Genomic DNA, 26126 nt, shown 5'->3' on the forward strand with positions numbered 1-26126 from the left:
CAAGGTTATGGTGTTTAACACCACGCCACAGTGGGTTAGGCGATCAGCTCCCACATTTACATATGGGCAGGAGATTGTGGAGTATACAGATGCATATACATATCTTGGGGTAGTATTCAGTGGGCCAGTGTTTTCGATGAGGAGAGCAGCAGAGACTAGATTGACTAGAGCACATGCAGCCCTGGGTGGTTTGGAGAGAATGTGTTCGTTTCTCTGGAGGCACCCTCTTTCACTCTCACACGGACAGAGATTACCAGACTCATCCGTCAGAATTTAGTTCAGTTGGACATTAGGAGGACATGGATACAGCCGACTGAGGAGCTGGGCACAAAGATGGCTTTCTACAGAGAGCATTTTCTTCAGCTCACAGCAGATGGTTTTGTGATCAGACCCAGTTACATGGATGTACACTTGTCTCATGCAGTACGATGTGCTATTGGTCAGATTCGCACATCCTCACACCAGCTTGAGATTGAGATTGGTTGATATAGAGGTATACCAGCTGAGGCCAGGATATGCCGAGTATGCCATGGGGAGCCAGAGATAGAGCTGCATTATATATGCCATTGTACTGCATACTATGAGATACGTGGTCGTTTCCACTGTTTATTCAGAGAGGGTTTTGGACAACTTTCCAGAGTCATGGGGTACCAGGACCAGAGGTGTTTGGGATTGTTCTTGCTTGAGCTGCGGAGATATAGAGATAGCCTGCTTAGGCGCACAGAGAGCCAGACTCAGAGGCACATTACAGACTTCTTTAGTCCAGCCATCACTGCGCCAGATGGACCACAGCAGCAGCAGGACATGGATACCGCCCACACACCAGCGGTACACTGATTGATCGTGCGATTGAGCTTGGGTGGTCCAGACGCCCACGACTACGGAGGAGGGCATCCCAGCATAGACAGAGGTTGCAGCGACGGATTCGGATTATTCTTGCGAGACATGCAGGACACCCAGTTAGGGTGCTGACCACAGAGGATATTGAGGAGATCCGCCAGCGTCCGATGCGGCACATATTATGAGATGGAGGCACCTCCATAGTGTACCCCCCCGTCCCACATGATATTGTATCCCCTCACTGTACTCCACTCACCTCCATAGCGTACCCCCCCCCCCTCACTATATTCACACCCTATAAGGGTTTCTGTTTACCTTCCACTTCCAGTTTCATTTTCTAGGTGCCAGTAGTATCATCTTTATTTTTCATTTTCTGGTTTTTTATCCAGACATTGTATCAGATCCACCATGATGTAACTTTTTGGTCTCATAGGTCATTATGGCCTTTTGAAGACGTTAATATAACATTTCATTTCATTTCATTTCTCTCTCTCTCTCTCTCTCTTCTTGTCTATGCTTCCTCCTGTGCATACTCCAACACATATTATCAAGGAATTTAACCATCCAAAAATAGAGAAGCCAAGCCTAAGAACTAGCTTTTATTTACAAAAACCACACTTATACTTAGCCATAAAAGACTTAGCAAAGATCGTCATGTTATGTATAAGTTATTAAATATTTGTTTCAATCCATCCCAACTGAAGGACATGTAACCATTGTCGTGGAATCAAGACCTCTTTAAGGTCCTCTTTACGAGGAGAGTCCACATTTAAGCAGCCCAGATGCCCAGCATTTAGGTTTGCCAGTTTGGACACTAGGCGGTATTGAAAGTTGTTGGGAATAAGCCGATTGGGAATAAGCCGAACTGCTCTAATCAAGCTCTAGTTCATGTAATCAGTGTCTCTAGGAGTCTGGTGTCAAAGGTCTCATGATAGAAATCAAGGGCCAAGGCTAAAGGCTCGTGTGCTAGAGGAAAAGTGGCTCCTGGGCTCCCCTTTTCTCTGAGGTCAAGTGCCACTTGTACCTAGAGGTTGGTCGGTTTGCCTCTGCTCATTGTTGCTCGCCTTTTTCACATTGTCACTCTCTGTAGCAGACCTATTGTGACACTAGAATACCCAACAACAAGTACTGTCACTACTCGTGTCACCCACCTCCACACCACGACGCGGATGGGCCAGCCGATTGGCCAGCCCATCTACTCTCTGTAGCAAACCTATTTCGACACTAGCATACTATCAAACAACAAGCACTCTTACTCCTCGTGTTGTCCACCTCCACACCATAGATGTCACGTGCATGCCCATGCCATAGCTAATCTTCAGCATGAACATTCTTAATCCCTGATTAGTCAACAGTTAAGTTAGCATCAGAATCATCCTCATCAGTAGCCACATCATCATCAGCAGCAGCATCAGCATCAGTAGTAACATCAGCATCATAATCATCATCATCAGCATCAGCATCAGTAGTAACATCAGCATCATAATCATCATTATCAGCAGGAGGGCTTGGAACCCTGTTGGCAGCCAGTAGAGATGTTGCCGGCTGCTAGCAAGGGTTCCAACATCAAGCAGCCAAGCGACCAGAAGGAGGTGGCATCTTGTGTGGGCAGCAAGGCATAAAGTGCAGAAATTTTAGGGATTTTTTCCTATGGTTCATGTCCACAACAGGCCGATAAGCCCTGGTAGCTGGCCGACCTGTACCTCTCAGCATATATAAGCATTCAGTCATTATTCAACCGAAGGCATCAAGTCATTCAGCAGTTAGAAAGTTCATTCATCAGTTAGCATGTAGAAAGGGGGCAGAGGTCATCCCCTAGGAGCTGGACAAGGGCCTGCATCATGTACAAGCATTTATGCAACCTTTAAGTACCATATAAAAGTACAAGAAAACCTTGATACCAATCTCTCTCTTCTTCTCTCTCCTATGTCTTAATCATGTTTATTTAGCATCTTGTCCTTAATCAGGCTTAGGGCTATGGATCAATACAGCAAAGGCATCCACGCATGCAATATTGGTATCAGAGCATTCAGGCTCAGCCCACTAAGCATTGTCCCAAGAAAGGTGCACAGTTCCAACAGAAAGGATGCAGTAGGGTAGCAGATGGAGTGGTTTGCAAGAGGCGAAGCCAAAGGAAACATTCTCTGAGGGTATGTACACAGAACCAGTACATCATTAAGCTCTCAGAAGAGTTCCAAAGGCCTAGCAACAGGCATGATCAGTTCTACCAAGTGACCCGACATTGTGTTAAGGGTAAGGGAAAACAAGCATGGGGACAACAGTTGAATAGGTGCTCGGTTCTTCAACAAGACTTGGAAGTGGAGATCAAGAGTGAAGGTGTTTAGACAAAAAGATCAGTCAAGGTCAAGGTCAAGTCAATTAAGTAGAAGTCAAAGTCAGTAGAAGTTTAAAGTTAGAAGTCCATGGAGGAAGGATGACAGAGTGTCCACCCCGTCATCAAGTTTAGCAAAAGGGAATGTCACATGCACGCCCGTGCCATGGCTAATCTTCGGCATGAACATTCTTAGTCCTTGATTAGTCAACAGTTAAGTCAGCATCAGAATCATCCTCATCACTAACCACATCATCATCGGTAGCATCAGTAGCAGCATACCATCAGCATCAGTAGTAACATCAGCATCATGATCATCACCATCAGCAGGAGGGCTTGGAACCCTGTCGGCAGCCAACAGAGATGCCGTTGGCTGCCAGCAAGGGTTCCAACAGCAGGCAGCCAAGTGACCAGAAGGAGATGGCATCTTGTGTGGGCAGCATGGCATAAAGTGCAATATTTTTACGGATTTTTTCCTATGGTTCATGTCCACAGCAGGCCAACATGCCCTGGTAGCTGGCCGCCCTGTACCTCTCAGCATATATAAGCATTCAGTCATTATTCAGCTGAAGGCATCAAGCCATTCAGCAGTTAGGAAGTTCATTCATCACTTAGCATGTAGAAAGGGGCCAGACGTCATCCCCTAGAGGCTGGCCAAGAGCCTGCATCATGTACAAGCATTTATGCAACCTTTTTGTACCATATAAAAATACAAGAAAACCCTGACACCAATATCTCTCTCCTTTGTCTTAATCATGTTTATTTAGCACCTTGTTCTTAATCAGGCTTAGGGTTGTGGATCAGTACAACAAAGGCATCCACACATGCAACAATAGAGCAGATAGGCCAGCCAGACCATCTGAGAAATGGGCATATCAGGCAGTAGCCAAAAAAAGGCTGGCCAAACAGTTAGGCAACAGAGGCAGGTCAACAGCAGGCTGATCCTTTTGAGTTTGCCAAAGCTCCACACAGGGCCATTCTAATTGTCAGATATTTTTGAACTCACGGCTTCTCAACACATCAAAGCATAGACAATTGGAGAGCAAGGGAAAGATCTGGCGGCCACCATTTGCTTGAAGATCTTGGATCCATAGCAACGTGGGCTGAGATCAGCAGGGAAATTATCATATTTTGTATAATGAACATTCAGTTGTATTTTCAAACGATCTCTCTAGTTTGCCCTGGGATCCAATAGAAAAAGTGAGCAGACCATTGTCCTCGTCTGCTCCGTGGATCGCCACTAGGATATTGTGTCTGGTAAACACTCCTAACCACACTGGGGGGTTGGGTCTGGAATAGGCATCAGCCACTCCTAAGGGATAGCTGAGTCAATGTCGATGCTGAGCCTATCTCGACCCCGAATCCCTATCAGGCCTCGCTCCTACTCCTCCAGGGATAATTGCTTGTGTGCAATCCAATCTCCAAGAGACTTGGCTGGTCCCGTACTCAAGGCTCCCCAAGATACATGCGGTCGGGTCCCTAGCATGTGGCCACTGGGTAAACGGTGTTAAGCAGTTTTTATGAACTCTACCAATGCACAAACTAATGCTAGGGGTATGTATATCCTGGGATATGGGGAAACCTACTCGTCATGCTTTGCATCTGGTCATTGCTGAATTTGGTTTTTGGAACTCTTTTGGGGCCTGCTTCAGATGTTACAGGTTTGGTCATCTCACTAGAGACTGTACATTTAATGGACACATGCTTGAGTAAAGGCATTATGTAGTACCCTTCCGAATATACATCAGCTAGCCTGAGAAAAAATGCATATGATGCTGCAAAACACTACGTACATCCAGTGCCGCGAATAAGAGCCTGGTCTGGAAGGAAGTCATGACACGCTCACGAAGTGCCTGTATTTTGAATCTCGTCTTGTTCGCATCCCAAACAGACCGGATAAAGCCTTTGTTAAGGATATTCCTAGCATCCAAATCAGCACTCTCCAGGTCTTTTCTCAAGGCATCTGCCAAACTCAAAAGAAAAATGGAGATGGTCTGAGATTACATCAATACAAGCATTACTGTACTGACACTGGATGCGAGTTAATTGCTACCTAGAGCCCAAGCACTGCTGTTGCTGCACCCAATCGTTTTCTTTTGGAGCTCGCGGATGTTTTCCTCCAGGTTTTTCACGAATTGCTTCAGCTCCTCCAACACAGCGACATTTTGGCTCCTCTGACCCCACAACTCTATGGCCTTGGCGATGGTTGAGAGCACCCAGTTTTTTGTGTAGAGCAACCCAAGATACATGCGGTTGGGTCCCTAACATGTGGCCACTGTTAAGCAATTTTTATGAACTCTACCAATGCACAAACTAATGCTAGGGCTGAATGTAGGAAGTCATAGAATAAAGAAAACACCAGTTTTTTGTGTAGAGCAACCCAGTTGCTAGGGGGGTGTAGTTAGGATGCATGTTGCATGATGTAATTGCATTGTTAGGGGAATAGGGGAATAAGATGACATTTTTTTCTTGATTCATGTATATCGGGGAAGGCATGGTGGTGGCACATAATATGATAAAGATTCTCATGGTATAGGACATTTACATTATCAAGATGAGATGCCAGATATTTTTTGGTGGCCAATCTCTACACATGTTGGAAGCATGGACAAAGGCTACGGGTGTGAAACTTATTGTTTTTCAAAAGTTTTTGGGAAAACCTATGTTAAAGGATGGCATCGTGGATAAAATCGGCGCATGAAGAACAAAGGAAAAGTCACATGTTTTAAGGAAAATTCTAGAGGATGGAAACAGACAGAAGCTTACGATTATCAATGGAGAGGAAGGGTGGCAAGGAAGATGTGCTCGATCCGACTGAAAAAGAATGGAAGCAAGATACATGCACCACACGATAGAGCTATGGCTTTGGGAGTTAAAGCTGAAGAGGAAAGTATGGTGGAGAAGAAAGAGAGCCGGTCATCATCAACTAAAAGACATTGTTTATGGTTGCATGATACGATTGAAAAAGAAAGAAGATGGCCACCACAAACTGCAGCCAATCTTTGCTAGAAGGCACGATCATGAGGTGGTGCAAAAAACAAGGAAAAGAATGGTGGCGGATAACGAAGCTATAAAAGCCTACGTAAACAGTGCAAGGGCTAGTATTCCAAAGTGGATTCTTGTTTTGTTTATATTTTGTTGATGGTGAGTGTCCTAGTGCTGAACTTGTTGTTGACGGCTATCCAGTCTCTGTAAGAGCCAACTAAGTAAGAGAGTGGTCAGTTTTCTAGCCATTTTTTTTCAACATTGGTGATTGGCTTGTTAGTCTATGAAGTTGACAATACCAACGGCCGGCTACTTCCAGTTGTTGATCTCTTCAAGAGCTAGATAGCGTGTGCTAAAGCAATCTATGTACAGAGGGTGGGTCACTTCTAATCTCAACATCCTTCTTGTGAGCAAATCAAGCTCAACTGAGCTCAACTCAGGGCCGACTCTGCAACAAGAAGTATATGTAGAGGAGAAGTGTATGTTGCGAAGAACTCTCTTGTGTTTTCTTTAAGACACCATCCATACCATAGTTCTTTTTGTGAGAGTGTTTTGACATCACATAGTGGCTGTTGAGAGAAGTTGGTCGCCTCAAACCTTGTAACTATTGTTGTTTGAGAGTCTCTCTCTCATATCTGAGAGATCCTTATATATTTTAAAGAAATAAATCAGTGGACCGTGGAAAGTTCTTGTATGTGCTTGTGAAGAACACTGAGTGTGGTTGTACACGTGGTGTTATCTTGCCAAATGTTGTCGTTGGTGCCCGAGGTTTCTCGAAAATTGTGTTAGTAGTGGTGCTTTGTTTGCTGGTGTTGTGGGTATTGGTGATATGATCATGGTACTGGATTAAGCTATATAGAGGCATTGTGCTACTCTACCAAACGCATAACATATGTTTTGGTGCCTGCACGAAGGAGTCTTCTTGGGAGTTGAGGTGACTGGGGAAAGGACTCAAAGACAAGTGTGTGTGTGTGTGTGTGTGTGTGGTTCAAAAATGGCTCAAGATTTTCCAAAATTTCTTGGGTTACCTAATGAAGATACAAGTCGTTTTATTGAGGAGTTGGAATTTACAGCTTTCATGATGGATAGGGATACTCCATAAGTTTTGCTACAAATCTTGGCTTATTGTCTTAAAGGAGAGGCTAAGACGTGGATGCAAGTATTTGTTCAAAATTTCCGAAGTACCCACATTCCTCCTTGTGAGCTTGAATACAAAGAAGTGAAAGCTGCTTTTTTATCTCAATATGCCAAGGAAAGGGATCCCAATGGGATTTGGAGAGAGCTTTGTAACTATCAACAACAGGCATCTAATCAAGAGGTGGATCAATATATGATTTAGTTTGCTGAATTATGGAACAACTAGAGAGTTGCCTTGCATCCTGAAGTTCCACCCGAAATGATAAAGAAAGAGAGATTTGTGGCTGGACTTAAGCCAGACCTCAGATTGAAAGTAGAACTGAAGAATCCTCTTCGTTTTGATGAAGTTGTCCAATTTGCTCGAGAAAAAGAGTGGAAAATGAAGAGACTTGGGCAATTAAGGTTGCAGGAAGATCCAACAAAAAGGTATGTCATCAATGAAGTCATTTCTACTGCCAAAGAAGAACTAGCTCCTCCTGAGTTAAAGGGGAGGGATGATCCTTGAAAGAGGAATTACATGAAGTTGTTGAATTAATGAAAAACATGAGTCTTAATATGGTTGGTGGTGCAGGTGGAGATCGAGAAAGGAAACCAACTGGTGGAAAAGGAGTTGAAACTCAATCAAATCAAAATGAACAAGCTCCATGGCAAGGAGGAAGGGGTTGTGGAATATATCCAATGAGTGTACAATGCTTTAATTGTGGTGAATGGAGACATTACGGTACATACTGTGATAAACCTCACCGCATGGGAGAAGATATATTTCCTTTGCCTCAAAACCTGAATAACAAAGCAAATGACTTTGATATAGAGATTAAAGATGTTTCTCAACCTAGCAACAGTGGTACTACTACTGATGAGAAGGGAAAAGGTAAAGCAAGAAGCCTTATCGGTGTGGAAGAGAAACTAGAAGTGATGCCTGTAGCAAAGAGAACCAAAGCTTCTATCAATGGAGAGGCTGAGCCCAGCTCAAAGAAAGGGAAGCAAGAGATAACAGAACACTCAAAGAAGAAAGCGAGAATGCCAAGAAGACATTTCAAAATGATAGACTTGCCTTTGGGAAAGGAACATGAAGATTATGACTTGGTAAAAGATCTGGCTCAACAAAAAGCATATCACTTTTGGTCGAATGATGGGTATGTGCCCAAAGCTGAAGAGGGAATGGAAACGAGCGGTGAATCCTAACAAAAAAGCTATTCCAAAACCATTAAAGGGAGTAATGTCTGTAGAAGAACTGCTTGATATATGTCCGTCTGTTGAACTTGGCATCAAGGAGTAGGGTTGGGAGAAGCCTATATTGATGGGGGAGCCCAAATTTGTGTGCTCACCCAATCTTGAATGAAAGAACTGGTTTAAAGATTGCTTCTCAATCTCGTTTTAGGATCAGAGTGGCGAATCAAGCTAATGTGCATTGTAAAATCAACTGTCATGTCATGCCAGTAAGATTGGGTGCCTATCCTCTCATTCTAGGGAGGCCATGGCTACAGAAAGTGGGTGCCATTCAGAATTGGAGAAAGGGGCTAATAACTGCACACACGGGTGCTGGAAAAAGGATGAGCTTTGTCATGGTAAATCGTATGAAGCTAAATGAGGAAGAGGAAAGGGGTGCTGAAGAAGAGGAGATTGAAAGTGAAAGTGAAGAAGAGAGTGATGATTCTGAGATGGAAAATGGGCAGGTGTCTTTTACTCTTGGAGAAGAAGATCCACAAGAAGTTCAACTCACACCCATACATGAAGCAAAAGAGGAGGGAAGGTTTGAAACCATGAAGAACCTAATGCAGCCAAAGGCTTCCACACCTCACCTGCAAGAGCTAATAGAGAAGATGCTGAGTACCAGTCTTACGTTGAAGGAGAGGCAAGAGTATCTTGCTATGTTTGCCAAATTTCCTAATCTTTTTATTACTGTTTATGAAGAGATAAGAGGACTTACAGGTGAACCACTCAAGATTGAACTAAAGGAAGGTATAAAACCAATGTTCCAAAAGTTGAGAAGGTTAGGACAAGAACAGATTCAAGTACTCAAGGAAGAGGTACATAAACTTTTAAAAGCCGGTTTTATTTATCAAGGTGAAAATTCATATTGGAGTAATCTGGTTGTGATCAGACCAAAAAAAGATGGAAGATGGCGGGTATGTGTAGATTACAAACCATTGAACACAGCTACAAAAAGGAATCACTAACCCTTGCCTTTCCTTGATGATATTCAGGATAAAGTTGCAAGACATGAGAGATATAACATTTGTGATGGGTATTCTAGATATTTCCAGATAGCCATTGCACTTGAAGATCAAGAGAAGACAACTTTTATCAAACCATGGGGAAGTTTTTGTTACAGGGTTATGCCATTTGGTTCAACAAATGTTCCTTCTTGGTACCAACAAAGATCGGATGAAGTGCTTGCACTATTCTTAGATCACTTTGTTAAAGTTTTCTTGGATGACATTTGTATTTTCAGTTCAAGACATGAACATTGCAATAAGTTGGAGCAAGTATTTAAGAGGTTAGATTCAAGGGGTGGACAGCTGAATCCAAAAAAGTGCTTTATTGGATAACCAAAAATCAAGCTTCTCGAGCATATGGTGTCTCAAAAAGGGACAGAGCTAGAGCCAAATGCAAGTGAAGGAGATTCTTGGAGTTGGACCCCAGGTGAAACTGGGAGTGTGTATGAGCTGCAGATCTTGCACAAGTTACAAAAGCAGTCGGTGTTGGATCCTAGAGGATTGGATTGGTGTATGCAGGTGACAAGCTGGTGAACTTATCATTGGCCTTTTGATCCAGGTGGTGGCTTACAGATGTTCAACTACTGAAGGACATGAATGTCCGCAGGCTAAGGGGTGGGCAAAATATGTTAAAAGCAGTTTTTATGAACTCTATCAATGCACAAACTAATGCTAGGGCTAAATGTAGGAAGTCATAGAATAAAGAAAACACCAGTTTTTTGCATAGAGCAACCCAGTTGCTAGGGGGGTGTAGTTAGGATGCATTTTTTAGCCATCTGATCATCACTCTTGTACATAGCATGATGTAATTGCATTGTTAGGGGAATAGGGGAATAAGATGACATTTTTTTCTTGATTCATGTATATCGGGGAAGGCATGGTGGTGGCACATAATATGATGAAGATTCTCATCGTATAGGGCATTTACATTATCAAGATGAGATGCCAGATATTTTTTGGTGGCCAATCTCTACACATGTTGGAAGCATGGACAAAGGCTATGGGTGTGAAACTTATTATTTTTCAAAAGTTTTTGGGAAAACCTTTGTGTTAAAGGATGGCATCGTGGATAAAACCGGTACATGAAGAACAAAGGAAAAGTCATATATTTTAAGGAAAAGTCTAGAGGATGGAAACAAACAGAAGCTCACGACCATCAATGGAGAGGAAGGGTGGCGAGGAAGATACGCTCGATCCGGCTGAAAAAGAATGGAAGCAAGATACTATTAGCAGTCATCTCCTGTCTGTACATTACAGCTGTGGCTCTGGGAGTTAAAGCTAAAGAGGAAGGTATGGTGGAGAAGAAAGAGTCGTCATCTCCTGTCTGTAAGAGCCAACTGAGTAAGAAGGCCAACAGTTTTCTAGCCTCTTTTTTTTTCCCCATTGGTGATTGGCTTGTTAGTCTATGAAGTTGACAATATCAAGGGCCAGCTACTTTCAATTGTTGATCTCTTCAAGAGCTAGATAGCCTGCGCTGAAGCAACTTGTGCACAAAGGATGGGTCGCTTCTAATCGCGACATCCTTGTGAGTAAATCAAGCTGAACTAAGGACCGACTGCAACAAGCAGTATATGTAGAGGAGAAGTGTATGATGCTGCGAAGAACTCTCTTGTGTTTTCTTTTAAGACACCATCCATACCATAGTTCTTTTTGTAAGTGTGTTTTGACACCGGCTGTTGAGAGAACTTGGTCGCCTCAAAGCTTGTAAACTGTTGTGTTTGAGAGTCTCTCTCTTATACCTTATATATTTTAAAGGAATAAATCAGTGGCCTGTGGGAAGTTCTTGTATATGCTTGTGAAGAAGACTTGAGTGTGGTTGTGCATGTGGTGTTATCTTACTAGATGTTGTCTTTGGTACATGAGGTTTCTTGAAAATTGTGTTAGTGGTGCTTTGTTTACTGGTGTTGTGGGTATTGGTGATATGATCATGGTATTGGGTTAAGCTATATAGAGACATTGTGCTACTATACCAAACACATAACAACGAATCAAGGGGTTCCAAACCAAAGGCTGCCGGAGCCGCTCCTCTAAGGCAACTAGAACTATCTGTCTAAGGGCTGGCTGAGATGACCCTAAGCCCGAAGTAAAGTAGCTGCAAATCTGTCCTCAAAAGCTAGGCTAAAACCACGGGCTCACATCTCTGTGAAGATCCATTGGGTACTCCATGGCCAATAAGTGCGGGCTAAAATCCAGGCCATAAGAAATCCTTCCAGGACTCACCACTGGGAAGGTGTCCTCTAACAATCAGCTTGCCCAGTAGGACACGGCTCTGAATGGCAAGATCGATGAGGCCAAGCCCCCCTATGCTACATGGCTGAAAGATCACTCACCATGCCACCTTGGCCCTAGCTGGCCTCCCATCACTTCCGGCCCATAAGAAGTTCTGGATCAATCGTTGTACCTGCCCAATGCATGCCCGAGAAAAGGCCCAACACGAAGTGATGTACCACATGGTGGCTAGAAGTACCTAGTTCGCCACTACCACTCTACCTGCTAGGAAGAGCCTCACCGAGCTCCAATCTAAAAACTTATTCCGAATGAAGAAGCGGGGTGAGCTGCTGCTCGGGACAGATATCAATGCCAACCTGGGGATCCACTAAAAATCTTCAACTGGTCGCCAAGTGCTGAGCCTACCCAAAAAACCACAGAACTTGTGCTAGTTGATCTGTGCTCCTGATGCGCGGTAGAAAACCTCGATCGCCTCTGCAAATCTCTGTAGATTCCCCACATCTCCTGCAAGGAAAGCTATTGCATCGTCTGCAAACTCTGAGTCCAACAGCTCCTCCTGCGTGGAGAGGGAGAGAGACAATCCCTGAAGCCCAATCTCTTGGGCGGAGAGAAAACTACTCATGGCCTCAACGACGAATAGGAAGAGGTAAGGTGCCAAAGGACAGCTCTCTCTAACCGAGCGGGAGAGGGGGAATCTATCGCCACGGGCTCCCTGAATGAGAACCTGGCTGTGTGAGGCTGAGTAAAGTCCTAGGACTCCACGAATCCACTCCATGGGGAATCCCATCCGGCTCAAAGTGCCCTCTAGAAAGCTCCAATCCACCCTATCATAAGCTTTCTCAAAGCCTAGGAGTAGCATAATGAGGTCCTGCTACCGCATCCTGGCCGAAGCTGTCGCCTCCCAAAAGGTAAAGATGTTGTCTAGAATGCTTCAATCCTTAACAAAGCCAGTCTGAGTATCGTGGATCAAGTCTGGGAGAAAAGGCTGAAGTCTTCTGCTGATGGCATTGGCCAAGATCTTATAGGCTGTCCCTAGAAGAGTGATGGGTCTCCATTGCCGGATCTCCAATCTGTCACCACCCTCCTTGGGAATCAAGTGAATCAAGCCCTCTAAGAGCCTCTTTGGCATGGCACTTGTGATCATAATCTCTTTGAAGGCAGCTTGAAGGCCACCTTCCATGAGGTCCCAATGGCAAAGAAACAAGGAGACTGGAAGCCCACCCGCCCCCGCGCATTTGCCCCTGGGAAGTGTCGTCAATGCCTTCGCCAACTCCTCAGCAGTAAAAGGTGTCAATAAGAATGACCGAAGAGAAAAGGGAACCACCTCCCTCATATGCCGCCAGACCCTCTCGCATGCTTCCACCACATGTGGAGATGCTAGGGCACCAGTGAGAAGGGATCGAAAAAAGTCCGTGGCAATGGCTCTCACCCTGGGGGGGGGGGGGGGGGGGGGGATCTGAAACAATAGCTCCATCCTGGCCATGCAACCTGCAAATACCGTCTCTCCTCCTGTGGGATCCGGCTATCTCAAAGAAATCCCATGTGACTCTATTGTTAGAATTGTGCATCTCAATGTTATGGGGCTTTACCATTAATCTGGGTATTTTATTGTATTTCTCCTATTTATTTGTCCTGTGAGAAGTCGGCCAGCCCTAGAGGCAGTCAGCCAGCTCACTGATGCACTATATAAGGAGTTCCCCATTATTCACTCCTTCATCCAATTCCCTTGCACATGCCATTGCCATTGTAAAGCTTTACTGCTGTTATAAAAGGTGATCTTGTCCAACTCTCTCATTCTACTTTGCACTCTCTCATATGTTTACTGTTTATGCTTCCGCTTGTGCTATCTCCTTCATGGTATCATACGCTTAGGTCCAGGCTGCTCCAAACCCTGCAAATCTGCCCATTTCTGTGCGTTTTGCCTCCATCACTTCTCCGGCTGCAGATCAGTCCATTCAGTTGCTGCATTTTCAGTACCTTGCTGCGTTTCTGGTCCAGCCCTCTTCTGGTTGCTGTCGGCCAGCCCTACAAGCTGTGTTTTGCTCTTCAGAGGCAGATCTTGTAGTGTTTTGGCTGCGTTTTCTCCTACGGAGGCTATCCGTCCAGTTTTGGTGGCTGCGTTTTCTTCTACAGAGGCAAACGGTGAAGTTGTGGCTGTGTTTTCTGCACCAGCTTCTGTTTTTTGGTGAGTTCTTTGCATTTAATGCTGCCAGACAAGTGGCCCTACATTGTCTTCTTCGTCCATGAGTCCCTGCCCTTCCAGTAGGAGGTTCACAGTGGATCTTGGACTGTTTTGCTGCTGTCCCGCCTCTTTCTCTCTACGGTTTGAGAGGGGGCTGATTGTTCCTGGTGCCTTGCTTTGTTGGAAAGCACTTGATAGAAGTGTTTGAGAGCTGAGATTTGTTCTTTGTTGCTGTGGATATGGCTCCCCCCTTACGAACAAAGATGACAAGTTGAAAGGACCCAACTACGTTCATTGGAAGCTTCAGATGTGGGTCTGGTTCATCCACAAGGGTTTGTGGGACATTGTTCAAGGCACTGAAAGGAAGCCTAAGCATCCTCAAAACTCTAGGAGGTGGACTCAGGATCAGGAGGATGTGGTCTCACATGAAGTGCAAACTCCCAGTGCTCATCAGGTATGGTCAAAGTTGGAGGATCTCTTTGCACGAGATTCATAGATGGGGGCAGTTACCTTGCAGGGACAGCTCTACAGCTTGTTATTTCCTAAAGGCAATTCCATGCAGTCTTTTCTCATGAAGGCCAAGGTTATCCATGACCAATTACTAGCTATGGGTGCTGCTTTGTCCTCTTCTCAGTTGGCTGCTCTTATCCTCACCAAACTTCCTCCGGACTATGATGTTATTTCTCGATCTTTGCGGTGCCAAGTCACTTCCACTTAGTTGGATTTTGATGATCTTAGCTCCCTACTTTTGGAGGAGTCGTCCATTCTCATCTCACAAGGTAAGTTGAAGGTGTCAGTCAACAGTTCTGACCAGGCACTTTCCACTTTCCTTAGTTCAGAAGAAAGGTCAGAGCCGTTGTTTCTCTTACGGGAAAAGAGGACATCTGTTCAAGGATTGTTTGTCCAAGAAGAAGGACAAGACCAAGGGCAAGGCTTCATCTCAGAGAAAAGGCAAAGACACCACACAGGATAGTGATACAGATTCTAGTACCACTTCTAGGGCTCCCAAGGTGCTTCCGGCTTAGCAGACCCCAAATGGTGTGTTTCTCTAGTACACATGCAGTTTCCCCCCCCCATGTGCTTCCAGCTAGAAGAGGCTTGTGGGCGGGAGAGGGGGTTGATTACAGCTCCACCTACTGGTGCATGGGGACCGTGATTCGGAGTTCCAAGCATTAGACATCTGGCAGGACATGGTTATCTTTGGTACAGCAAAGATTATGAACTGTATTTGTTCCAAGTTCATTGTTCGAGGCTTTTGGGACGTGATGTGTTCCGTCCACTGTTGGGGATTATGGGTGCGGTGTGTCCAGCAGCTCATCAGCTCATGATCTATTCTTGGAGTTCATTGCACACTTGTGTGGCAATTCGTGGCCAAGCAAAGTTCCTTGCTGTTCGTGATGGCATCTTGTTTCGAGGAAACAGGTTGGTGGGTGCTCTCTCCGAGGTGATTGCAGTATTCGCGGTGCTGGAGGGTCCATGGTTGCATCTTCATCAACTTATCTTCTTCCGACTCTTGAACACTATGAGCTACAAAGGGGGTGTTAGAATTGTGCATCTCAGTGTTCTGGGGCTTTACCATTTATTTGGGTATTTTATTGTATTTCTCCTATTTATTTGTCCTGTGAGAAGTCGGCCAGCCCTAGAGGCAATCTGCCAGCTCACTAATGCACTATATAAGGAGTTCCCCATTATTCACTCCTTCATCCAATTCCCTTGCACATAGTTCAACATCCAGTTGCTGGCCATTGCCATTGTAAAGCTTTAATGATGTTATAAAAGGTGATCTTGTCCAACTCTCTCATTCTACTTTGCACTCTCTCATATGTTTACTATTTATGCTTCTGCCTGTGCTATCGCCTTCATCTATCGCCTACCTCAATCCAAAAAGAGGCCCTAGCATGATACCTGTACTCCACCCTCCTCTCCTTTATGGATCTAATCTCCATGGGAGGGGTGACAAGCTGACTCTCAATCCACAGCTATCCAAGGACCTCTCCTGAAGCTGTTGTATAGAGGCAAGACTCCTCAAGCTCCTCTCTTGCTCCCGGAAACCCTCTAATTGGCTCTAGGCTGCCTCCTACAAGAAACAGCTAATCTCCAATGTGCACGCAACAGAGCCTGAAAGAAAATCCAATCTCGCCCATATCTACTCTATCTTGATGCAAATCTCCAGGTCCTGAATGAGGCTGTCCTGTGTCCTCGAGCTCACCTGCCTGTCATGCCTCCCGGGGTCCTCTAAGGACAAAATAACCGGGGAGTGGTCAGAAAATGAAGTACTGCCAAACTACCAATCATACCACCTCGGTTGCAAGCCCACTCATCAACATAAAATCTGTCAAGTCTAGAGAGGTTGGGGCCGATGCTCCTCCTATCCGATCTCAAGAAGCAAAGGCTCCCAGGGCTATGCCCAAACTCTGGAGGATGCCAAGGGTCATGTCCCTGATTGCAAGAATCATCTCCTCCCAGGCTAAGTACTCTGCTCCTGAAACTGTGGCCGTGCCACCTGCAAGTCTGTCCTCTGCTGCCTCTATCATGTTAAAATCACTACCCAAGCACCAAAAGTCGGTCTGAGGGAGGGCCTACCGTACTGAGCTCCAAAAGAGGGCTCTACCTGCCGCCGCATTCGGAGCGTAAACGTTGAGGAAGCCAATGCTATCCTCTTCAATAGTAATGGTAATCCACTGTGCATGCCTCGGGACAATGACTCATGAGCTAGTCACTGCCAGTGGTAGCTGCTCATTGACAAAGATACACACCCCTCCCTGTGTCCCAGAGGGGCCGAAAGATGGGACCAGAGTGTGACTCCTGCTTGGAAGATTCTTCCCGCATCTGCGGGTGCACCCCTCTGAGAGGTGGTGCTCCTGAAGGAATAAAATGTCTGAGAGTCCCCCAACCATGGCTCTCTGGAGCTCGCCTCGTAGGACACCTCGTCTCTGAAAGCATTGAGGCCCCCTACATCCTGAATGTTCCATGAAACAATCCGCATATCAGTCTCTGTGTGATGCGGCACTAGCGGAATCGCCCTCCGCTCGAAGAGTCTTGGGCGAGGGTTTAGACGGGGGCCAAGGCGCGCTAGGTGGGCACTGATCTTGTCCTCCATGTGACGCCACTCTATACGAGCTTGAGCGTATGCATGCTTCGGACTCCATCGATCACAATAGAGGTATCTATAAGAGGGGGGAAGAGGTACCGCAAAAGAAATATGCATGAAGACAAAAAGCAACACCTCCAAGCTGGAGACTACCATCTTCCCGTCCTGGCCTCAATGAGCAGAGCCTCCAAGATCCATCCTAACCAAAGGCCAAAAATGGGTGAGAATGTCGGTGATGTGAAGATCATGGAGGTGCTGGGAGACCTGGACTGCCTAGCCTTGGATGGCAGGCACCACCCCACTCTATCCCGGGGGCTACATTGAAGGGAAAAGAGAAGATGATCACGCCATTATCTAGCATAGAGGGCTTGGAGTGGTAAAAAACCACACATACCCGAACAGGGGCTATTGTCTCCTCAAAAATGTTGGTCCCTTCTGTCGACAGACATCGGAAGAAACTATAGTCCACGAGCTATCCCAAGATCTTGGGAGCCCCACCTGGGGACTCTCGCGGAAGAGCCCTCACGAGGGAAGTCATCTCTACCAGCTCAGAAAATCGGTGAATCAAGCGATAGACGGATCCGACCGGTTGCCTCCGCTCCAGGTCGGGGGTTGCTGGGGGACGACGAGAGTGCTTTGGAGAGGTAAGAGGGGGGGGGGGGGGGGGGGGGGGGGGGGGGGCCTCAGATGATAAGGGCGGGGCGGGGCGGGGGGAACTGCGGCGGGTAGAGTCGGTGTCGAAGCAGGGAGAGGAGAGGGGAGGAGAGGGGAGGGAGGGCGGAGGGGTGGAGAGGCGGGGGAGGGGTGCTGCTCGAAGAGGACGGCTGTGGGGAGGGGCTCACCGGGGCTCAGAGAGGCTGGTAGGCCTCTCATAACACTAGGGGTTAGGGGGGGAATCGCGACGAGGGATCGGTCGCCATACTGGTGGGGGCAGAGGGGCCCGCTTCGAGACTCGCGAGGACGCATCACCAACAGGAAAATCCTGAGATAAATGCTCATAACGGTTCTTTGACAGAATCGAGTCCTCCCGACATATACAAGCCTGGTGCGCGCGCGAGCCGTCCACCACTCGCCGATAGCTGGGTCATCTGTAGTCGAGGCTTGGTGCTCTGTTGTTTGAGGACCTGCCTCTCTCCCAGTCCCTTGATGAGAATCAGCACAAGAAACGGGGGGAGGAACCACTGGAGACTGTCTCCTAGCTTGCCGCCGAGGGCAAGCTCTGGCTAGATGGCCCATCTGCCTGCAATTGAAACATTGGTCTGGGAGGCCTGAATACTCCACGCGCTCGTGTATGGGGTCGCCCCAAAGGCTAGGAAGAGGTGTACAATGCGGTACAGACTCCAACGAGGCCACACAAATACGCAGGGATGGAATCCTAGCTGCCCGCTCGAGGGCCGAAGCAACAGTGGAGGGGAGACTCCATCACTCTCCCGATGGCACCACCAATCACTCAGAGACGAGGAAGGTACTCCTTCCTAAGGCCTGGAAAACAAATTGTCACTGGGAAGCCTGACGTGCCAGCCAGTGGGTTAGACGTTGGATCAAAGCCGTGCTACCACCGTGCAAAGAAGGCCTGCGCTGTACGCAATGCAAGGGGGCTCAACTGCATGACCAAGTCTGACGCCGTTGGCGAGTCGAATTCCACCTGGTAGTATCCGCGTCCCAGAGGGTGAATAACGGAGCGGCTACCGTGGAGGCTTCTTGAGGGCGAAGACCAGAATAGCCCAAAGCTTGCCTAATAGAACTGGAGCACCAACCTGCACGAAATGGGTAAAAGAAGAGAGGTGGAGAAAATGGCAATGGGGAAAGAAAAAAGGGAGGCGGATCAGAAAAAAGAAGAGGGGAGGGGAGAGGGAACAGGCTAGGGTGAAGGGAGGTAGGAGAGAGAGAGAGAGACGGGAGAAAAGAGGGAGAGGAGAGGGGGAGGGGGGTGCGGGCGAGGCTAGGCGGAGGAGAGGGAGGGAGGGCAAGGTAAGGCAAAGGAGGAGGAGGCGGGAGAAAAGAGGGAGAGGAGAGGGGCGAACAAGGCCGAGAGGGGGGGGACGCTAGAATGCGCACAGAGGGGGAAGACGGGCAGCGAGGGCAAGAAATGCGCACAGAGGAGGTGGCAAGCAACGGGAGAAGAGGAGGGGACGACACAGGAAAGCGCACAAAAGGGCGGGCAACAGAGAAGAGAAAGGGGGGGGGCGACGACCAAAAGGAAGGGACGTAACAGAGCGACAGAGGGAGGGGGCTGCAAGCAATGCGAAGGGGAGGGGGAGGGGCCCAAGCGACGCGAAGGGGAGGGAGTTCAGGAGCTCATGCGAGGTTCGTAGTTTACGAGGGTTAACCTATTGCATGTTACAATTGAAAGAGTGCACTGAGCGGACGCAGAGTGGCACTAGAATGTGCTGAACAGAGAGTGCAAGAGAGAGAGAGATATGGAGCAAATTATGCTGAATATACTGAAGCAAAACAGTCCTAAGCAAGAGACACTACAAGTCCCATAAGTGAGGGAGCAAAATATGTACAAGACTGAATGAACAATGAGAGGCCAGCACCCACTATTTGTAGTAGAGGGCTGGCCACCTAGAGCTCAATAAGCTGGCCGACTGGAGCAGAGGAGTTGGCCGACTGGTAAAATACCAAAAAGGGCTCGGAAAAATCCCAAGAAAATATGAAAAAAAAGGGGTGGCCAGCCCACAATCAAGGGCCATACAAATGGGACCAAAAGGACACCAAAAATGAACAGAAACTAGGGATGAATGTGCTAACACCCCCTCTCAGCACCAGATGCTGAACGTACTCTGAGAAGCCGAAGAAATCGTCCTTTGTCAAAGACAAAAGAAAGCAACAACAACAGGTACTAGGAAAGCTCCACACTCAATCTCCACAGCAACTCAGCTACAATAGTAACAAAACAAGCTGCAAGGTACACTGCTCTTCTAGAAGAAAACAACCATGAAGGTTGTGTCGTGCTCCTCCAAATATCGGTGCGAAACCCAAATGTAAACACAGTGTCACAGGAATCCCTAGAAGCCTGTAGCTCCAAGAAGATAATACCCTCAAAAGAAATAGAGTCCATCGGCTCCAACTCTGTACCAAGAGTAGCCAAATGCTGTATAATAGCACCCTCCTCGAAGGTCGGCATCGCCAGATGTAGGAACTCAACTGCCCTCTCTAAAAACTGATGTCGGGACTCCACAAGCCCGACCAAATCCAAATCCCAATCCTTCAATCCCTGGAAGTACCACTGTGCCCCAAGCACGGTCACGGACATACCTGACCACGATCCAAAATCCTCACATAGAGTAAGGGAAATAGGAACATTCACTGTAGTAGTAACTGAAGTAGTAGTAGCCTCCTCAATAGCATCACACAGCGTAGAAGTAGGCTCCTCCATAGAAGGCAAAGGGACCAGCAACACATCCTAGCCACTGGTTGACGAAGAAAGAATCGGAAGCGAACCAATAGGAGAAAAATCCCCCTCATAAGCTATGAGCAAAGATAGCCCACTGTCTTCCTCAAAAACATTACCAGATATATCATCCTGGCAAGGAGAAGTATGCACAGAAACTGAAGGCAGGGAAACAAGAGAAACAAACTCCTCAGATAAAGTGAGCTGGCCCACTATTCTTCGCTGTAGGAACATCTCCAAAAGAAGTATCCATAAGATCACTGGCTGCATAGCACCCAGAAGCAGAAAGCATCTGCCGATCACTGGCATCCCCATACAGGTCACAAAGCAACTGCCACACATAGAAAGTAGAAGCATCATCAGGAGCATAGATGAAGTGTCGAAGAACCGAATCTTAACAATTCAGGAGGAGAAAGCCATAGATCTGTCTGTCAGTCTTCCTCCACACACACATCCTCCGCAGAGGCAAGGTCCGACAAGCACCGATTCTTGTACGAGAGAAACTCCATCAAACCATACTCCCTCAGAATAGAAGTAACCTGCAACTTCCATGACTGAAAGTTACCACCATCCAACTTATCTGCCTCATCAAGGAAATAACAAGAGAGTGGTACAGGAGCCAAATCTAAAGCTGTCATCATTGATCCAATCAATAGGACCAACCCTCATAAAATAAAACTGTCCAAATCAGAAAACACTGATATAGGGTCTTTCCTCCCACCAAAACGCAGCCCCAAGAGGCTGGACAGCAACCAAGAATATGCTGTAAGAGGGTGTAAGAGGGAAAGGCAACAACAAGGACAGTAGCTTGGGCTCTCCTCAAGAAAACGCACAATCTCTGAAGAAGAAGTGTCCTCCACAGGTACCAAGAGTGCCACCAAAGCCTGCAACACCAAAGACCCGCTCTGCAAAGGAGCAAGCCCACTGGAGAGGAAACCCCAGCAAAGGAAGCTGCTGTCTTGAAGAAAATAGGCCGCCTATGTCCCAAACTCCACGTGGAATAGAAAACGCTGATCAAACAATACCTGAAGGCTGTGTTGATGAAGCCAAATTGAAAGGCGCAGCAACCAGCAAGTTCAGTCCAGATAACGCCGCATGAAAGAGCTACAAATCTGAAGGAAACGCAGAGAAGGAGGTGCTGTAAACAGTGCTGAATCTGGGGCAGCAAAAAGGTTGCTAAACCGGGAGCAATGATACCATGAAAGAGTGCACAAAGCAGAAGCAGAGTGGCACTAGAATGTGCTGAACAGAGAGTGCAAGAGAGAGAGAGAGATATGGAGCAAACTATGCTGAATATACTGAAGCAAAACAGTCCCAAGCAAGAGACACTACAAGTCTCATAAGTGAGGGAGCAAAATATGTACAAGACTGAATGAACAATGAGAGGCCAGCACCCACTATTTATAGTAGAGGAGGGCTGGCCGACTGGAGCTCAATAAGCTGGCCGACTGGTAAAATACCAAAAAGAGCTGGGAAAAATCCCGAGAAAATATTAAAAAAAGGGGTGGCTAGCCCACAATCAAGGGCTATACAAATGGGACCAAAAGGACACCAGAAATGGACAAAAACTGGGGATGAATGTGCTAACAACAATGACTAATCATGTGGTTAGAGGCGCCATAATCCACATACCAAATATCTCTCAATCCTGACACATCTCATGTCTAAAACTGAGCATGTGCCGCATCACAAATAGTTGCTCACTCTGTCATCATCCTGTTTACTTGATGATGCATAGTTGCCTTGTTTCACTTTTGATATCATTATACTTTTTATAGCAGTCCTTTGCAATGTGCCCTAGTTTGCCATAGTAATATGCTATTTGTCTTTTGATTTCTTTGTCAAACCAGCTCCGCGTCTCTGGCTCTCCTTGCCTCTAGAGTGGCCTCTTCCACTATGAGTGATTTTCTTGTAATCAGGGATTAGCTTTTAGTTGTGCACGAGAGAGCCATCAAGGTAGGGAGGGCATTCCCCGGGGCATGTGACACCTTGTAACCCCCATTGTCACCCCGGAGGCCTAACGTGCCTATCCTATGCGGATATGTCCAGTTCGAAGTTAATATACCACAATGCTAAGTTTTCTTGTATCTTGAGGCACTAGTCTCCAACAAATAGCAAAGCCAAATCAAGTGCATATCATGTTTATTCGTTCAGCTTAAGCAATAGTAAAAGATACATGCTATGGTTGTTTCCCCCTTCACTGGGTGTGCTGAGCTATTTTTCCAAATGCACACCTTCATTAGAAGAGCCATCTTCTTATCTACATAGATACACATGTATGCATGTGTTCAATCATACCACAAACTACTTTAAAATCTGAACATTTGGATTCCCATGTTTCTTGTGGAATACATGATAATTAAGCTTCATAACGTTCGGATTCGACTCTAAAAAGCTATGAAAAGACCATATCAAAAAAACCTTGCAGCGCTACACGCATCAATCATGGCATATAACACTTTGTATTCCTTTCACGGGAAACAAGACTCATAAACCTAATCCAACTGATTTTAAATATATCTACAAACAACTTGAACATCTAGACTCCCATGTTATTTGTAGAATACACAAAAAATTAAGCTCCTATACTATCAGTCTCGACTCTAAAATGCTATGAAAAACCATGTTAATAAAGCCCTGCAGCTATGGAATGGTTACTAGCATCAATCATGACATGTAACACGTATCTACAAAAAAAGAATTTACAAAAAGATAGCTTTTTAAATCCAAATATGAGGGACTCACCAACGTAGAACACAGTTTGCTGTAGACTCTGTTGCTGAAATCCCCTTGCTTTTCTTGTCGGATAAATTCCATCAAGCAGTCTATAGCAGCGACCTGAGGTAACACACGAGTGGGTCACTCAAGAGTCATCAACAAAAGAATAGAGAAATACCTCTAGTATCAGAGGCAGACCTGTAACGACGGTGGCATTGCAGGTGCAACCATAATTTGAAGCAGGGTGTCCAGAAATTCACTGTATTTGTCCCACAGCCAGCTTTGGTAGATGGCCTTCGCTTGATCTGCATTCTCGCCTGTCTTGTTCTGCAGAATCTCCTTGGCATTTAGGGAGGCCTCGGAAGAGAGCTCGCCACTGGAGAGGAGGGGCGTGAAGAAGGCCTGCAGAGAAAGCAGGGCTTGGAGCAGGCACTCAGAAGAGGGAGAAGGCAAGGGGGACTCGAGGGCTTTGGAGAGGATGGAGAGCAGCGCTGGGGCGTTGTTGATGTGCGCCTTGGAAGCACGCAACTCCTCGCCAAGTCGCTTCACCGTTCGCAGAGACAACTCGGAAGCCATGACTCCTCTAGTATTACCTTCAGAAAAACTCTAAATGGCTGTGCTTAGAAAAACTTAAATGAATACGAAACAAAATCCTCTCTCCTCTTTGATGGTGTATATTGAGGCTTTTTTTTTTGTGTATTAATTAATTAATGTCGGGCATTAGTTAATACAATGAAGGTCTCAAAGGTCTCATTTTAGCAAGCACCTGCTTTCCTTCCACCTCAACCACTCCTCCTACCACTGCCCCAGCTTTCGTCCACCCTTTGTCGTGCTTAGAAAAAACTTGAGATGCTCCCTATTCAACTCTTCTCCTCTGTCCATCCTCCCCACAACTCCTCTCTCTCATGTGTAGCACTACCTCCGCCTTGCTGAGATACACTACTAGAGAGAGGAAGAATTCTCGCTTTCCTCACAAGAGAAAGTAACTGCTACGACTACTAGCATCAGCCAGGTTCAGTTGAAGTAATGTATGACGATTGTGCTAGTGGGAAAATAAAAGATTGCATCGTAGAGAGTACAAGCGCAGTGGAAGGAACGAGAGAGAGACAGAGGGGTCTCAGTAGAGGACATGTAGCAAGAAATACATGCTATTTCTATATAAGAAATACATGCTATTTAAAGATAAACATTAAAGAAATTTGAGAGTTGCAAACATTTCAAGCTCAAAAAAACATTGGAGATTTTGACCTTTCTGTTGCACCACTACCTAATTAATTTATGGCACGCACAAAAAAACGTTTTGGGTGCATATTCTCCCTCTCTCCTTTTTCCCCTCCCTCTCTCCCCTATGGGGATTGACAATCTCCCTCTTTCCCCTACAACAGTAGTAGGGAAAAGGCTCTCTCTCTCTCTCTCTCAGCATGTATGAGTAAGGAAGAGTAAAGAAGAGCCCTCTTTATCTAGGAGGGGCTCCATTTCATCTCTATCCACCTTCTCTTTGTCTCTCTCTTTCTATATTTCTATGTCTCATACAATAAAGTACATAAAAGGAGGTATGCCTAGAGGGCAAATAGGCATGTGGCTTGCTATTAGGAATTTGGTGCACATACAAGGAGAGGGGAGATGTTGGTCGTTGGGCCGCTAGGACACATGGATAGAGATAGAGCGTGTGCTATTTTTTTATTTACAACCTCTTTTTATAAGGCATATGAACTATAGATGTGTTAACTAAAGCTCGTGAAGTGGGCATTAATTAATCCTACGAAGACAATTGCATGCAAATATGTGCCCCTCACAGGTGACCTACACATGGGACAACTGGACCTCTTGTTAGTGATGGGGTTGGCGAGGCTCATTTGCTTAGTTTTGTAACTGCTAGTAATGTAATTGCACATGAAAGAGACAAATATTAATTGGGAGCATCTCAACAGACTATATAGAGCGAGTTTCTTTAAAAGATGATGCTGGTTTTAGAGATGATGTATGGAAATCTGGGGGATGCCTCTTCATATGGTGGTCTTTCTTTGGAAAGTTATGTAGTTGGGTGCCTTGCTTATGGGAAGGAAAAGTACAAGCCCATGGGCAGATGTGCGCCCAATTGTCTAGGTGGTGCAAGAGTGTTTTTGGTTGCTATGTGTCATGGTCTAATTGATGACTTAGCAAGAGCTTGTTGGGTCCATTAAATGAGTCTAATTGTGTATTCACTGCCATCAAATTTACTTGCCTTTGCGAAGTGTGGACTTCTTCAAATGTATCATGGTCTAATTGGTTGCTTGATTGGCAAGAGTTTGGATCCATCATATGAGTCTAACTGTGTCTTCATTGCCATTAGATTTACTTTCCTCTAGGAAATGTGGACTTCTTCAAATGTATCATAGTCTAATTGCTTGCTTGGCAAGAGTTTGGATCCATCATATGAGTCTAACTATGTATTCATTGTTGCCATTAGATTTACTTGCCTATGGGAAGTGTGCACTTCTACAACTGCATTATTGTTTGGGTCATCTTGTCAAAGGATCTTGTACAAGGAGATTTGCCTTACCCATATTAACCAAATAAATAGAAGAATTCAGATATTATGAATGTAACATCAAACCTTGCACCAAGCATAAACACATAGAATAAACACATAAGATAATAACCAATACACAAGATTGGGTGCAATCGCCCCCTCCCTGCCCCCGACATGTGTGGCTCCTTCTCTCTCTCTCTCTCTCTCTCTCTCTCTCTCTCTCTCTCTCTCTCTCTCTCTCTCTCTCTCTCTATAAGCATGTATGAGTAGGGAAGAGTAAAGAAGAGCCCTCTTTATCTAGGAGGGGTTCCATTTCATCTCTATCCACCTTATCTTTGTCTCTCTCTTTCTATATTTCTATGTCTCATACAACAAAGTACATAAAAGGAGGTGTGCTTAGAGGGCCAACAGGCTTGTGGCCTACTATCAATAATTTTGTGCACATACAAGGAGAGGGGAGATATTAGTCATTGGGCTGTTAGGA

The 26126-nt window shown here is 45.9% G+C and overlaps 1 protein-coding gene across 2 annotated transcripts in view; it reads right to left on the bottom strand.

The window, feature by feature from the left end:
• The window catches only part of EMB2762 (CCAAT-binding factor), a 41876-nt gene extending 18099 nt beyond the window's left edge, over positions 1 to 23777 (bottom strand). For both annotated transcript variants that reach the window (XM_086795107.1, XM_086795106.1), the window contains exons 1-2: positions 23329 to 23777; positions 23158 to 23250 (exon numbers count right to left, since the gene is read on the bottom strand). In XM_086795107.1, the coding sequence (XP_086651233.1) occupies positions 23158 to 23250; positions 23329 to 23706 (471 nt within the window). In that variant the 5' untranslated portion in view covers positions 23707 to 23777. The remainder of the gene's footprint in view (positions 1 to 23157; positions 23251 to 23328) is intronic.
• Between the last annotated feature and the right edge of the window lie 2349 nt (positions 23778 to 26126).

This window comes from Cibotium barometz, chromosome 62, assembly GCF_041138505.1.
Source record: "Cibotium barometz isolate CiBa-2024 chromosome 62, ASM4113850v1, whole genome shotgun sequence".
NCBI classification, from domain to species: Eukaryota; Viridiplantae; Streptophyta; class Polypodiopsida; order Cyatheales; family Cibotiaceae; genus Cibotium; species Cibotium barometz.